Raw genomic sequence first — 15,952 nt, forward strand, 5'->3', positions numbered from 1 at the left:
TTCCTGTTGGCCTCGAACTACACAGGTTTCCATTCTTTCCTGGATTTTCCTCTCAAGTATTCACTTGCACAAAACACCCTGCTGTAGAGAAAGTCACAGGACTGCTCGTGCTTGGGGTGAAAGTTGTTGTCGTGTTCAGAGCCGGTGTGTACAGTATGTATCTGCAATATTGCAATATTAACTTTTATTGGAAACGGTATTGTGGCGATATAATTTACATTTTAACATGTCACAGTAGGAGAAGCAGAGGTGTAAATAATAGCATTGATGACAGTTGGAATCCGTTTAGCTGCTTTATACTTTCTAGCTGCTACTATATTTTAACACCTGTGCCTTTCTGCTACTAAAAGTCAAAACGCCTGCTGTGAAAAGGCCAATGATATACAATAAATACTATGTATAATACACAAAGACTTGTATGCATATCTACAGCTGTACAACAGTCCTGCTGTTTTCCCCAGTCATGAGCAGCAGGTGGCACTACCCTCCCTCCACTGTCTGCTCCCATGGGGCACAGCAGCATCCTCTGCAATAAGTAAATTACATTTTTCTCTTACACAGCTCCACATACAGTCATGCTTTGTGAAGATGCAAGATCAGACTCCTCTCTAATTTGTTGGCTGGGGTCTTTTTTTAATACCAGCGTTTGTTGGCTGCAGATGCTGGTCTGTGTGCAGTGGATTTTATCAAGAAACTCATTTTGGCCCTGCTGGACCCGAGCCAGACGACCTCACAATGTAAACAAAGAGACATTTTAATTACGACAAGCAATGTGATCCTCACAGCACCATAGACAGTACTTTACTGTCGTGTCTGTACTGGTGTGTCTGACTCTTGTGTGTGTGTGCAGGCCAACGTATAAGTTAATGCATGTACATGAGCATGTCTGTGCGTGCAGCCTGAGATTGTATATGTAAAGCCATCCATCCCTTGGGCACTGTCAGCCCTTTCAGACGGCCCATGATAATCACCCTCATGAGGACCAGCCAGAGAGGATTAAAGCAGACCTGAAGTCGTTTCCCCAGACACCATCTTTCCTTACAGGAAGTAACGTCTCATGTCTGATAGCCTGGTTTCTGCCCCTCTCATCCAGGCCAATTCTGTACATTTGTCACATTAAGAGGGGGGTTTAAGTGATATTTGCCTACTGTGTGGTTTGTTAGACTGGCATGTCTGTTGGCCTGATACTATTTGTGTTATTTTCTGTCTACTACTTACAGTATGGTAGTTATTACTGTTGTGTAAGTTGGCACACTTTGCAGTGCGAGCTATTAAGATTGGGATCATGTTACGTTTAGTTCTTCCTGCCATAGGCAGAAAATGAATTCTCAGCTGAATTGTGCTTCTGTTTTTTCTCCCTTTTTTCTCATGTTAAACTGAAAGACTGAACATTAGATCCCAGATACAAGCAGAGCTTTTCCAACTAGATCTCCTTCTTTGTGGATAAGACAGTGTTGGGCTGTGGTAAGTCAATGGGACTGTCACAGTCTTATGAATGTCTCTTTTTACAAGTCATACAGTATAAAGCTGAGAGTCATTGAGCTTATTCACTTCTGGACAATATCCAAAGCAATAACTTAATCACAAAATCCTCAGTATTATAAGACTTGCAAAGCACCGAGATCCATCAAGATTAATGGAAAAGCTTTGTTGCTTTGGCCCACTTAAGTGTGTGTGTGTGTGTGTCTGTGTGTGTGTGTGTGTGTGTGATAAAAAGATTATTTGTGGCATGTAGGCCACAAGTCACCTCTCCTCCCCACCATGGACACACACACACACACACACACACACACACTGATTCCTCTTGTACCACTCTGTCCCTGGTACTGCCAGCTGGGAGGTCTGGGTTGGATGTGATGCCCATTGTAAGAAGTTATGTGCACACTGCTGTTGTGTTCCTCTGATGCTCAGATCACAAATCTTTGATTTTTGTAATTCTGATTTGATTGATTCATGTTTCCCCACCTTTTATTATTCCATTCGTAGTTAATGTCTGGATCAGTTGAGATATATTTACACTCTTCATTCATGCACATGTGTGCTAGTGACAAAGATTTCGTCAATGTGTGTGTATGATCATTTGTGTGTTGTGATTTCACGTGTGGCTTTAAGATTGAGGGCACGACAGGCTTGTTGTAAGGCAACAAGGCAGATGTTGTCAAGCTCCCTACAGAGTATCACCTCCTCTGAAGTCAGGATGTCTCTGCAGACACAATCTGCCGTCACTTCAGCTGCAGCTCATCTGCATATTGGCTGCAGATTGGCCAAAACACAAGAGCAGGGTGGAGCTATTGAAATGCTCTAGATGCAGAGTGGCAGAGATCAAAGGTGTACCTGTTTAAAAGTGTGTTGGGTGGGGAGAGTTGTAAAAGAAAACTGGGTGCCATCTGATTGGTGATGAAGGGGAAATAGGTGTGCTTATATAACGTGGGGTGCCCTGAAACTAAAGAAGTGACACTCAGTCTAAGGAGCTTTCCAAAGGCCCTTTTTTTTTTTTACAGGGTTTTGTCTCTTCTATAACTGTCGGGTGAAACTAAAGGAATACCACTAGTTCTGAAGGGATAATATGGCAGCAAATTCAGAAACAAACAGTGATGCAGAGGTATGTGCTCATTGCTTTCCTTACAGCTGACAGTGCATCTCTGTTTGTGACTTACTCTGTTTTTTCTTTCTAACCATCCAACATAGTTGTCTGTGGCTGCAGGTTTCCCCTGTGCACTGCATATATAGTATAGTATACACAAGCTGGACCATTCACATGAATGCATGTGACCAGGCTCTGTGCTAAAATATGTACATACTGTATAAATAATGACAATTTTCTACAAAGCTACTGAGAGGAGTATCTGTTTTCAACATGACTGCAGAAAACAGTGGAGTTGAGCTTTTCCCTGCTGTCCCCCTATAAGATGTTAAAGCATGCATGTATTCAGGTGTGACAGTTTAATGTATTGAGGGTGTGGTGATTGTCGTAGCCTCTGATGGTGGAAGATACTGACAGGAATACATTTGGGATGGAGATGCACAAATCTTAAGTGTACTATCATCTTTTTTATCTTCCTCTCACTTAAAGTATATACACTGGTAATGCACAGAGGAAGTGTAGGTCCTAATTATGTTTTCTGTTTCATTGAATATGTGGAGTTTTGGTCATGTGGAAATGTGCATCAGCTCTATAGCTGTGGGAGTGTGTGGTGAAGGGGGACTATTTCTCTCTCTCTCTGTACTAAGCCAGCTACACACAGAGCCCTGCTATAACTATCCAAACAACCACAGCATTCACACAGAGTGCACATGGCTCACTTCTCCACCTGCTACTGACCTCGTCACAAGGGGAAACCTCACTGGTATTCAGCATGTGCATTCCAACATTCACTTTTTAAAGAGGAATAAACACGAGCGTTTATGGTGTGATTGGCTTTGAATATCCACATTTATAATCATACTTTTTCTTGAAAAACTGTCTAAAATTCAACAGGAGCTTCAGATCACGGTGTATGAAAATTGGTAACTGCAACCCCACTGTATGTACCATCTCCCTCACTTGACCAGCATACAGTTATGTAAGCATTCCTGCCTACCGGGGCAAAGCCTGCCAAGCAAAAATGATTTAGCATATTTTGAATAATAGCAATAGTAATTGTTGTAGCTGGATTATAATAGTCTCTGTTGACTGCATTTCCTCCCAAGCTGAAATCTGCTTTCATCATGTAAGGTCGATAACAACACGCTGTATAGGTTCTTTATGACTTCTGGCAGCTTCTGATTGCATTTCCCATGTCATACAGGTCGCATTTGAAGTGGGCTATCCCCAGAGAGCTGTGTTTCATGCAACAAATCCTAATCCATCAGCACTGTGGCAGCCAAACCCACTACCACGATCCAACACTAACATGGCAACGAAGTCAACCACACAACTTTTTTATGTTGAATTGAGTTTAATGTCCTTCAATTGTTTCTCAGGGACTACATGGGCTTTAGTCCCATCGTAAAATATGTCCTACATCTCTCTCTGACATACTCAAGAGGCTTACAATGGTCTCTTTGATATGCTTTGACTGAAAAGGGGATTTGTTTCTGTAGTTTTGCAGCAACCTGTCATTTGCCCCTCAGACTGCTCATTAAATTTAATTAAAAGTATTGGATCCCTTGGTACTGAATTGTTTATGCAATAAACTGCTCTGTGATCCAATTGCTGCTTTAGCCCCACTTTCCTCAATTCACATGACAAACAGGACATTCCAGGCCAGCATCTCCTCTAGGAGATCTTAGATTGGGCACAAGATGAAGTTCAGCATGTGAGTCTGTTAAGAGGCATCAACACACATGTATTGCAGGAAATGCCAAAGAAGCAGCTGTTGAGAAAGAAAGATATGATGTCATTACTTAAGACTTAACGTTCCTGTCCACATACCTTTGTTTAATGGCTCATGTCTCATTTATTTGGCTATGTAGAAAATGTTTTAAAGCTTTAGTGCGTAACTTTTTGATATTAATAAACGTCCGTTACATTCAAGCCATTGCCAAATGAGTTGCTACAAAGCTAGTTAACACTATCGGCTCCACACAACTCTCTCTGTATTTCTCAGTATGGCTATGTTCAGAAGATTGTGTCGTCCAGTGACTTTCCTGCGCAGAAGCTCGAGTGAAGATAATTACCTCTTCTGAAGAGTCCATCATGTTTTTTTAATCCTCCGTGTCCTTCTTGGCTACTAGCAACTGTGTGGAGGAGGGGTGGCGGCGGGTGCTTAATAACGGAAGGCTGTATCATGTGGACGAGTTGACAGTTGTGTTTTCATTACTTAGAATTCCTCATGGGGGCGACAGAAACATACGCACTATAGCTTTAAGTATTATGAGAAAAACACTTTAAAGCCAAGTGCACTTGAGTTGTCTCTCTGTATATAAAGGCTTATTTGTCACAATTGTAATCCTAAAGTGTTTTCGTGTTTTTAGCTTGTCTGAGCCATTTCCAGCCATGTGTCTCACTCAAGGGCCTCAGCTGCTTTATGCCACTCTGGATCTGAACCAGCCACACTGTGGTTTTACCTGGTCTGAAGCTTATTTATGTTCTGTTTCATCGCTGACAAACTGCATGGCATCACTGCTGATAAAGGTTGCTTATTAGTCATAATGAACTAAAGCCATAAACCCTCAAGAGGAACTGAAATGTCAGTTGGGCCAGTTATGGAAATTAATTGGTTCAGGTCTCAGCTGTGACTCGTTCCAGTAGGAGACTCTGTGTGGCCGCCTAATGGAAATTTGTGAAATTGATGTCAGAGCCCATTAGGTTTTATTTTTATTATTTATTTTCACATCATCTAATTAATATTGCAGAATAAGGATGAGGGAGTATTGTTAAATAATTCTCACATAAAATTAAGCCACAGTGTTTTGTTGTAAAAGAGGTCAGGGTTTTGGATTATCTTGTTTGTTGGTTCCCTTTCCAAACCTTTAATCGACTAACCTTGTTGTTTTATTTTGAAAGGAATAATGATTGTGCATAATATGGGATTTACGTGTTGGGATGATTTACCAGAGTTGCATTGATTGATTGTTTGTATGGCCAGTCAATCATATGTTTAATAAGTTTATTGATTTATCTACTACACACCTGGCTTTGGTTTTCTGTTGGCTGTGGTCTGGAAGTGGCTGTGTTTTTCAGTTTGAACAGGCTGACTTAAAGGAAATACCTGCGTATGAGACTTGTAGAAGGGTGTTTTTGCTGATCACAAACACATTTGTTGTTGAATAGTATATGTTAGACTTTGGATGACATTAGTTCTACATTTGAAACTTAACTATTATGTGTTATATTCTATACAATTACGTTTTTGTCTTATTTTTTGGAGAGTTGGCGAGTTACAACACAATACCCTGCACAGTCAGACTTCCACCTGGATTGTGGTGGATCTGTGGAAAACTGGAGTTTTATTATTGGCTGCAAACAGGAGACATTTGAAGCTGTGGTGGAGAGGAGGTCACTGAACAAACTGTTATCTATCATGGATAACCCCGACCACCCTCTCCACCCCCCCACACTGGTCCAACAGAGGCGCACCTTCTCTAAGAGGCTCCGACAGCTTCGATGTCGCACGGACCGCTACAAGAAATCATTCCTACCACAGGCAATAAAACATTTTAACACTTCATCTCTGAGTGTTAGATAAGACGCATATACACCACAACTGCACTGAATGCACAATCATTACCAGTCAAACAGTTGTACATTTTTACTCCCCAACTGGCACACTAATTTTATCTATAATATTGAAACAGTTGTACATTTTATTCCAATTGTATATATTTTTAAATATTGCTAGTGTATTATTGAAATTTTCTATTATTCTATTATTTCATGTATATTTTTTCATTATATCATGTATATTTTTTCCTATTATTTAATGTTTACTCTGTACGTTTACTCTGTACGTGTGCTATGTGTCTTAAATTTTGCTGCTGCTGCAACAATTTTATTTCCCATTTTTTGGGATTAATAATAAAAAAAATCTATCTAGTGAGTGACGCAAAAGAGCAATTCAGTGGGATTAAAATCAAGCAAAGGATCGAGTGCTACTGCTTCTGTGTGACAGGAGAAACTCAAATGGCTTACTAAAGTTCTGGACTAGTGGAAATGTTTGCATGCATGGAAAAAGTGCACACAGTAGAAATCTGATCAAATCTCTCTTCTCTGTTGAACTTCTAAGATTACTGAAGCATAATAATTCTCCCATATCCTTTTTCCTAAAGGAGGGAATGCTAATACAAACGTCGAACCCTGAGCTTTTCCTACTTCACACAGCTGTGTGCCAGGAACACAAAGTAGCTCTGATTGAAAAGCATGATGTCATCGATAAAACTGCTTTCCATCACAAAACAGTTCTGTTCTTGAGCTGCGTTCATCTTGGTTCTTCTTGTGCATCGTCGTTTTGTGAGATCCATTACATCTTCTTTCTTTTTTTCATCTCCATCTGATTGTCATGAGATCAACTATAGAGCTAAAAAAAAAATGTATGTGTGTTTGGCCACCTGCAGGCAGGCATGTATAAAAAAGAAAAGGAAAGATGCCATTAACAATGAAATCCCTTCCCTTCTCTAATGCAGTAAAACCCTTTCAGCTGTAACTGTGTTTTTTTATCTCTCTTTTAAGTCTTAAATATCAAGACTAAAAACATCATGGACTAATAACCTGACTGGTTCAGTGGGAGAGGAACAGGTTGCACTGTGTTCTGTGTGCTTAGAGGCATGTGGATCTTCTACCTGCAACCAGTAATGCCTCACTGATTTAAAGAGAGTGTAACCAGATATTATGTAGATATGTGTGGCTTATAGAAGAAAGCTGTGACCCAGCTTAAAAGGTACGGTTAGCATTTAGGAATGCCACTGAAGGAAAGTGGTTTAACTTCTGAATTTAATGAAAAATATAAACTCACTCCTCAAGGAGGTAACATATGTACATAAGTTCATAATGTGCATATAAAAAAATGGAGGAGACATTTTCAAGGACTGGCAAAGTACTATACCTGGTGTGGCTGTTAAACATTTATCAGAACTGTGTGAGTGGTTTAATTCCAGACATTTTGTCATCATGGTGCTCGATAGAGCCGTAGAGTCGATAATCAGATTACATTTTGGAGCAACTTGCTGCTTAAATTTGCATATGAATGAGGAAATCTACTTTATGTGGTATGTGAAGACAAGTACGTTGGTCTATAAATAGTTTCTAATTCATTCATTTATTAGCTTAATTGTGAACTCATTAGCATAGCGGGTTATGTTTAATATATAATTTGTGATTATGATGGGACATAAAGTAGCTCAAGTGGCTCATACATCTTACAGTTTGGTGGATACCCAGGTTGCACTCACTATACAGGTTTTTTATAACTACTAAGCCATCAATGTGCAGTTATGTTGGAGTGTGTCTGACACAGTCACGGCTAATATTAGCCATGGAGAATCATAGGTCTGAATAGCGTTGTCTACATATGTTGTGTCATGTCTGATAAAGAGCTTTACTGCTACAACTTGTGAATAGATTCAGCATTAGAGCATGTACTGTACTTGTTGTGAAGCATGTGAACGGTGACGCGTGGCTCGTCAATGCTGCTGATCAGTTCCCGGGGGCGTTGAGTGGCTCGATGGGGCTGAAGGGTGCTGTGTCCTCTGGGATGGAGGCGTATAAATGCTGGAGCCTCTGCTTCTTGCTGCCTGCTGGAAAGTGAAGGGGCATGAAGAGCAGTGTACGCAGAGGCAAGAAGAAGAGGCTTTACGTGCTGGTTAAAGGTACCACAGGTGAGGCACTGCAAGACAGGAGGTGAGGCTCTGTGTAGATGGAGGATGAGGGTGAGTTTGTGATAAAACTTGTATGATCTACTTTTCTAAAGGAAAGAACGTGTTTGGTTTTAATGTTGTTTCGGTATACGCTGCAGTTATGATTTTAGCGAAACATTCCACCTGATTTTGACCATCAGCTCGTTTTTTAACACCAACATTGAGCAAAAATTAGGCAATTGAATGATAAATCTAGCAGTTCTTCCCCACAGTTGTCAAAGCTTTGCAATCGACCATCTCTTCTATGTAGGTCACAGGATCCACCATGTTGGACATTGATCTCTGTGCTTTGATTGTAGCACAGGAAAGCAGGTCACTGATTTCCTAAACTGTGAAACTATCAATTTCTCCTCTACCCTAAAGCTCTAAATCCCAGCATAATTAAAACTGTAGGCCATGGATGGAGGATATAAACCATGAAGGGATGTTCTGTTGGCTTACATGAGATTTTTTTTTTTACTCAGGTTGAACAGTGGTATAGGGATATCGCACTTAAAATAATATTTTTTAAATTTTGTTTCAGACTTGAAGTACTTCCCAGTGGGGATATTAACATGCAAGGGAATGAAACAAATAGTGATTATTGACTACAGAGTGGCTCTAAGCATAAATGAAATCTTTGGGCAGAAGTTTGACTCTCTGTTTTACTATGCTGTTCATCAAACTTCCAATGACTCCCTGCATCATGTAATTGCAGCAAGCACAGATAATCGTATCGGCAGGCACTGACATTTGCTGGACCGGTGCATTTTTGGTAGTGTCTGAAACACTAAGTGGACCGATATCAGAGGAACTAATAACATTAGGGCCGTGCTGTAATGGCAGGAGGCCAGATTGGGCCAACATTATATTGGAAGACTGGAAACAACTGCCCTCAAAATGCCATTATACATCGCTCAATCATCTCTTTGGTTCTCTTATCTGCTCTGCAATCATACCATTTCCTGTGGTAAATGGTAATTTATTGTTTCATACTGTATGTCGTTACTTTGGCTTAATTTAATCATTTGATTTTTTTTCTTCATCTGTCGTGCCTGAACACATTCATTCCTTTTGTCATACCACTCTCGGCTCTTGAACCTCATGCACCTAATTTCCTCATGGCGGACTCTTTGCTCCTTCCTCTCCTAACATGACCCTCCCTGTTCTTTAACCTAATAAACATCGCCATGTGTGTGCTCCCTTCTGGTTGGAGATTGCAGAGTGCACTGTAGCCCCAGTTGCAATGGAGGAAAGTGACCATGAGTCTCACTCTTCATCAGACGAGCAGGACTCTTGCCCTGCCTCCCCTAATCACAGCGGCGACCATGATGCTGAACAGGTACTAGTGACACCCTTAAAACCCATTGAACTCCCTATTTAATTCCCCTTCTAGTGGCAGTCTTTAAGTGATTTAGACAACTTAACTTTCCTTGTTTAGCCTCGACAAAAAGCAATACATAGGTATTTTTCATATAGACGAAAAGTTGTATCTTCACGTGTCCTGTCCCAGCAACCCACTCTACTTTTATCCCTCGGCTAATTCATAGTGCATAAACATAACATGAGTGCAGAGTCACAGTATGGGCCTACAGCTGAATTTAAATGGCCTCATTGCTTTCTGAGGGCCACTGAATTATTTATCTTTGTGCTCAACTAGCAGAGAGACTTTAGTTTGTGGTAACTGGAGTCCAGAATATACACCCTACTCTTCAGCTGTGTATCCTCTTACAGGAGAAGCTACACTTTATTTTTTTGTGACGGCTTAGTGTATATTACCCCTGGAAGTCCAGGAATGAAGAATAAACTTATGTACCTAATGCCTGATATAGTCCTTTCTTTTAAGAACGACATAAAGAAGGCCTTTTTGCCTCACATTAGCTCTGCAAAATGTATGAAGTGATCAGAAGATTTATAATAAAATGAAAAACTCACTCTTTGCTTCCAGGAATGTACAATTTAATGTATGTCTAAGTATTATAGCTCATTAAATATTAGTTGCATAGTAATACAATAACACACAGATCCACTGAGATAGATTTCTGGTATTGTTGTTCACCTCTAACATGATCCATCCTCATTAATGATGAATGAAAGTGATTACAGGCTGATTTGCAACTTACATGTTGCCTATGTTGCATTATTTTCCATCACCATAAAATATTGTGACTGTTTCTAAAAGTGTGCATTTTCTGCTCTCTGGATCCCCCTACCCTCCACATTGATACTTGAACTTTCCTTTACCTATCTTTGCCTCCGCCCTCTATTTTTATCCCACCCGTTCCTCTGCACCGCCTCATCCACCCACTGTGGCGTCTCTCTAGCATTCAAGCCATTCAGACGACTCAGAGGTGGAGAACATTATGCAAGACCCTCACCACCAAGGAGGGCACGGCCACCACCACTATGACCACAAGCACCACCACCACCATCATGGCCATGAGCCTCATGATGCAGACAGGGAAGCTGAGGGTGAAGACCGCCCCCACACCCCGTCATATTTGCGCCCCCCTGTGGCAGGCAGGGCGCAGTCGGATTCAGGTTCAGAGCCCAGTTTACTGCAGAGCAGAAGTGTGGCGTTTGACTTGCCATGCCCCATCAGTCCCACCAGGCCCAAGAGTCCCTGGGGTCGATTTGACCCGTACAACAATAATGAGGTAACACAAGGAGAAGAAACCCAGAGAGCATAACAAGATCTGTGTGGTTGAGTTCAGCTTTAAAAGCGATGTTGTTTTTCTGCTGTAATGTTTTGGAACAGTTCAGACTGATGAAGACGGTTCATAGGATGTGACTGAGCTTGTGCTTAAAACTACTGGTTGCTTCAGGTGGTTAAAAAAAAAAGTTGATTTGTGCTCATTTTCTTTAGGCGGCACAGGTTGTGATGGGAGCGATGCTTTTTTGCTTGTTTATTTAAGTGTCAAACTTTTTGTGGGAAAGTTAACATTCTGTGAATAGGACAACCAAAGGTTTGTAGTTGTTGATAACAACGCAAATGATTATTTTTACACAATCATATATACTGTACATGGTAATGTGTGCCTCCCTGATGTATTATTTCATCTTTGTGTGTATTTTTTAGGACCAGGATAAGGAATATGTGGGTTTTGCAACGCTGCCAAACCAGGTGCACCGCAAGTCAGTGAAGAAGGGATTTGACTTCACGCTCATGGTGGCAGGTAAGTCCTCGTTTGCACATGAGCAGACATTTGATCTTAAGCCCACCTTTTACTATGAAGAGACATCACAAAATCTTAAACCTCGCTCTTTTCGTCTTTGTTGTTCTTTGTTTGAAGGGGAGTCTGGCCTGGGAAAGTCCACCCTGGTCAACAGTCTCTTTCTCACAGATCTTTACAAAGATAGAAAGCTGCTTAATGCTGAAGGTGAGGTTTTAATATATTTTTTTGTTTTTTAAACATTTGCCCTACAATATCTCATGGCTGATATTAAGTACAGTGGTCTGTTTGTGTCCTTCCCCTAGAGCGAATCACACAAACGGTAGAAATCACCAAACACACAGTGGATATAGAAGAGAAAGGTGTCAAACTGAAGCTCACCATCGTGGACACCCCTGGGTTTGGGGATGCTGTAAACAACACTGAATGGTACATGTCAAAAATCTTTAATGAATAAAATAACCTGAAATGAAAAACCAAAATGAAACTATTCACAGAGCATAGATGGATAACTTCATTTTAGCTCTGCTGTGTTTGAAAAGTCATGTGCAGTATTTTGGATGTTGCACAGCCTGCATTGCCCCAGAGACTGAATGTCCCTGTGTGTTTCTGCTCTAGCTGGAAGTCAGTGGCTGACTACATCGACCAGCAGTTTGAGCAGTACTTCAGGGACGAGAGTGGCCTCAACCGCAAGAACATCCAGGACAACCGCGTACACTGCTGCCTCTATTTCATCTCACCCTTTGGTCATGGGTATGACAAATTCTCAGTGCTCTCATAGGGATTAGTTAGCTCTCTCTCTCTCTCTCTCTCTCTCTGTCTCTCTCTCTCTCTCTCTCTCTCTCTCTCTCTCTCTCTCTCTCTCTCTCTCTCTCTCTCTCATCACCCCTAATAATGGCAAATATTAACCCCTGCCCTTTCTACTGCAGGATGTAATGTCTGTGCTGGCATTTGCATCAGACCTGTGACTACCTTCACCTTCCCTAAATAACATGCACACAGCTTCTTTTTTTCCTGCACACACAACCACCTAAGTAATTGGGATTTATCGTCAATATCTAGTGCACCAGTACTTACTTGCAGTGCATTTAGCCCCATGAATTGTTAATGCAGTGGGGTCTTGCCTAGAGTTAAAGCAGTTCTGCAGCTGACTTCAGGTGAATTTACATCTAGTGCAGTACTCTAATCAATTGTTTGTGCTGATGTGGTTCTTTTTGCTGCAGTTGTGCACGTGCACTGTTCCACATCACTGTGCTCATTAAAGAACAAATATGCCGTAAACCTCAAGTAATGCTGCAGTGCAAGTCGCAGTGATGGAGAAACTGCTCCCTCTGTTGATGAGCTTCAGCCATTACTCATCAGACACCAAGAGGTCCCTTAGAGCAAACCTCTGCCACCACTGATTGACCACATCTTATGTCTTACAGTACATTTTATGCTGCCAACATACATCTACAGTCAGGATAAAAGCATGTTTGTTAGCAGAAAAACACATCTTGATCATCACCAAGATAAATTCCTTGTCCCTTGATCCCAGCAACTGTCATTTATGGACATTTATGGAAATCTGTTTCTATGTTTTCATTATCTCACTGATATATACACAATGAAATGTGTTCCTTTAATGGTAGTCTATATCGACGACGTTTCATTTCCAGGATTGCAGGTGCAGCCTGTCCGTCACCTTCCGCTTTCTTTGTGTTGGCATTTTAAACTCCGGTCGATTTTATGAGGGCAATGGTTAACTGCTCCTCAGATCTCTGTAGGGTAAATCCAGACAGCTAGCTAGACTGTAGAATTTGAGTTTTCTGTTGCACGACTAAAACAACCTTTGAACGTACACATGTTCCACCAAAACAAGTTCCTTCCCGAGGCTATTTTGCAGAGGCACCGTGGCTCTGTCCGGCGCCTAGCCCAAGACGATTTTGACTGGTTTAAAGAAATGGCAATAAACCAGAGCACGTCTTTCTCCCATCCCTGAATGCTTTGTGGTCTAGCCAGACCCTCCTCTGCAGCGCTATGGAGGAAGGTCTGGCAATGCGAGACTACTTTGAGGGTATTGTGCCTCACTCTATTTAATGTACATGTATGTTCCGTGTCTCTTCTAGCCTCCGGCCTTTGGATGTGGAATTTATGAAAGCTCTACATGAGAAGGTTAACATCGTCCCCATTTTGGCCAAAGCAGACACACTCACCCCTAGTGAGGTCAAGAAGAAGAAAATCAAGGCAAGGCTGATCTCAATCAATAAACTGTTGATCTATACGTGTTTTAACTGTCATTACATAGCAGAGATTCACACAACTCATGTATCACTCTTCTACAGTCAAAATACATGTTTTCACTCTGTACTTTCTCTGTTGTCTATGTCCTCGTAGATCCGAGAGGAGATTGAGCAGTATGGTATCAAGATTTACCAGTTCCCCGACTGTGACTCCGACGAAGATGAGGACTTTAAGCAGCAGGACCTTCAGCTGAAGGTGAGAGACAGAGCTGCTCTGTGTATTTCTCTCTGCTCTTTCTGTCCATTGTCTTTTATACAATTTGGAGTTTGCATACTGTTGATGTCAACACTGCACTTTGTTGACAATGTGCAAAACTGGATGCCCACATGGATCTTTCAATAAACAAGAATAAACATAGCACTAATAGCAAGTACATGTATATCATAATACATTTTTGTTCTTTTTTTGCAGGATTTTCAGTTTTAGACACTTTTGTTGTCATGAACACATTAAAAGAAGATTATCCACTTAATAGAGTGCAGTTATGTTAAAATATATATACAGACAATATAACACAAGCCCTTGGCAGTCAGTCCACTACGGACTACACAGTCTTGATGAGTCAATTGTTTTTTGCTCTCTTGGCAGCGAGGACACAGTCAGTGTGTCAGTATATCTCTCTTTGCCTCTGTCCTTGAGTAGCCTCTGATAAGAGCACTGTGTTAACTGCAGCAGAGAAAGGACAAATGGGAATATGAGATGGAAGAATTGAAATAATGAATGGAAAGTTATGATTTATTTAAAATAAAAATATGGAGAGTAGTTTCAGATGAGAGCAGAAATGATAAAGGAATAATAAAGGAAAGATGGCACTGAGTAGGCAAATGTGGAAAAGTAAAAACATAACAATAAACACATCTGCACTGCAGCACTCACTGGTCCAATCTTAATTAATCTACTGTACACCCTCCCCTGCCAGATATCTTTGAAACATCGTTTTCATTTTACCATCCTTTTCTGTTCTCCCTACAAGGAAAGCATTCCCTTTGCAGTGATTGGCAGCAACACAGTGGTGGAGGCCAAAGGGAAGAGGGTGCGAGGCCGTCTCTATCCCTGGGGCATCGTAGAGGGTAGGCCTGTTCTCCTACTCCATCACAAGTTAAAGTGGTTTATAGTAACAGCATGTAAAACAGTCTTTAGAGACACTGCATACGTGTTGTATTGACGTATATACAGAAAAAGTTGCTAATGACAGTGCTTGTGTGTGTGTTCATTGATCCTTTATGCTTTTTTGAAAATTGTTATTCAGCGTTGCCTACATGATTCAGTATCAGCAGTTTTTAAGAATGCTAAATATATTGTTGAAATTGATCCTCACACTGTGGTTTGCAGTGGAGAACTCGGCACACTGTGACTTTGTGAAGCTGAGGAACATGCTTGTTCGCACACATATGCAAGATCTGAAGGACGTGACCCGGGAGACTCACTACGAGAACTACAGAGCCCATTGCATCCAGAGCATGACACGCATGGTTGTGAAGGAACGCAACCGCAAGTACGCTTACACTGAATAAAGGGGAGACCTTTACATACTGCAATGAAGTGTAGAACTAGCAGACATTTAAATATCAAGACATAAGATATATAAAAAAATATAGACATTTAAAGACCAATATTTCTTTATTTAGGTATTTTTCAGTGTATTTAATGGGTAACAAAATATTTTCATATTATATTTTTTATTGTCTATATTCAGCCTCACAGGCACATGTAAATTAGTTACAATATTTCCTGATTCTTCTATTTGGTATTTTTGCTGTAAGTATTAATGAGGTCTGTCAACAGCATTAGTTTGACAGCAACTAATTTCCAAGTGCTCGAGGCAGATTTAAATTACTTTACGTATTGTGCTGTGCAGACGACAGTTTTTGAGTTTGAGATGATGACTGTGATAAGTAGACTTACACTGAAGATCAGCCATAGCTCAGGTCTTGATCTATTGTCTGCGTGCGTATGTGCTGTCCCTTTAAGACATTGATGTCTGGGCACAGTGATATTGCCATGCTCAACACAGATACACTGTTTATTTGCTACCAAACATTTTCCATGTTCACTGACCCACCTAGAATTTTAGCCTCACCCTTTGTGATACAGTAAATGTTGAATTCCTCTATAACGTGTATCTCTCTGCAGTAAACTTACCAGAGAGAGCGGCACAGACTTCCCCATCCCCGTGGGGCCTG

The 15,952-nt window shown here is 41.0% G+C and overlaps 1 protein-coding gene across 9 annotated transcripts in view; it reads left to right on the forward strand.

The window, feature by feature from the left end:
* The window catches only part of sept4b (septin 4b), a 50,327-nt gene that overhangs the window by 28,481 nt on the left and 5,894 nt on the right, over nt 1–15,952 (forward strand). For 2 of the 9 annotated variants that reach the window (XM_036001232.1, XM_031297074.2), the window contains exons 3-13: nt 9,530–9,655; nt 10,638–10,970; nt 11,393–11,489; nt 11,607–11,693; nt 11,792–11,915; nt 12,105–12,239; nt 13,595–13,712; nt 13,863–13,964; nt 14,743–14,839; nt 15,102–15,264; nt 15,903–15,952. The exon at nt 15,903–15,952 is cut by the window's right edge. In XM_036001232.1, the coding sequence (XP_035857125.1) occupies nt 9,530–9,655; nt 10,638–10,970; nt 11,393–11,489; nt 11,607–11,693; nt 11,792–11,915; nt 12,105–12,239; nt 13,595–13,712; nt 13,863–13,964; nt 14,743–14,839; nt 15,102–15,264; nt 15,903–15,952 (1,432 nt within the window). The other 7 variants (XM_031297075.2, XM_036001233.1, XM_031297076.2 and 4 more) reach the window with 7 other exon arrangements.

This window comes from Sander lucioperca, chromosome 5, assembly GCF_008315115.2.
Source record: "Sander lucioperca isolate FBNREF2018 chromosome 5, SLUC_FBN_1.2, whole genome shotgun sequence".
Classification (NCBI taxonomy): domain Eukaryota; kingdom Metazoa; phylum Chordata; class Actinopteri; order Perciformes; family Percidae; genus Sander; species Sander lucioperca.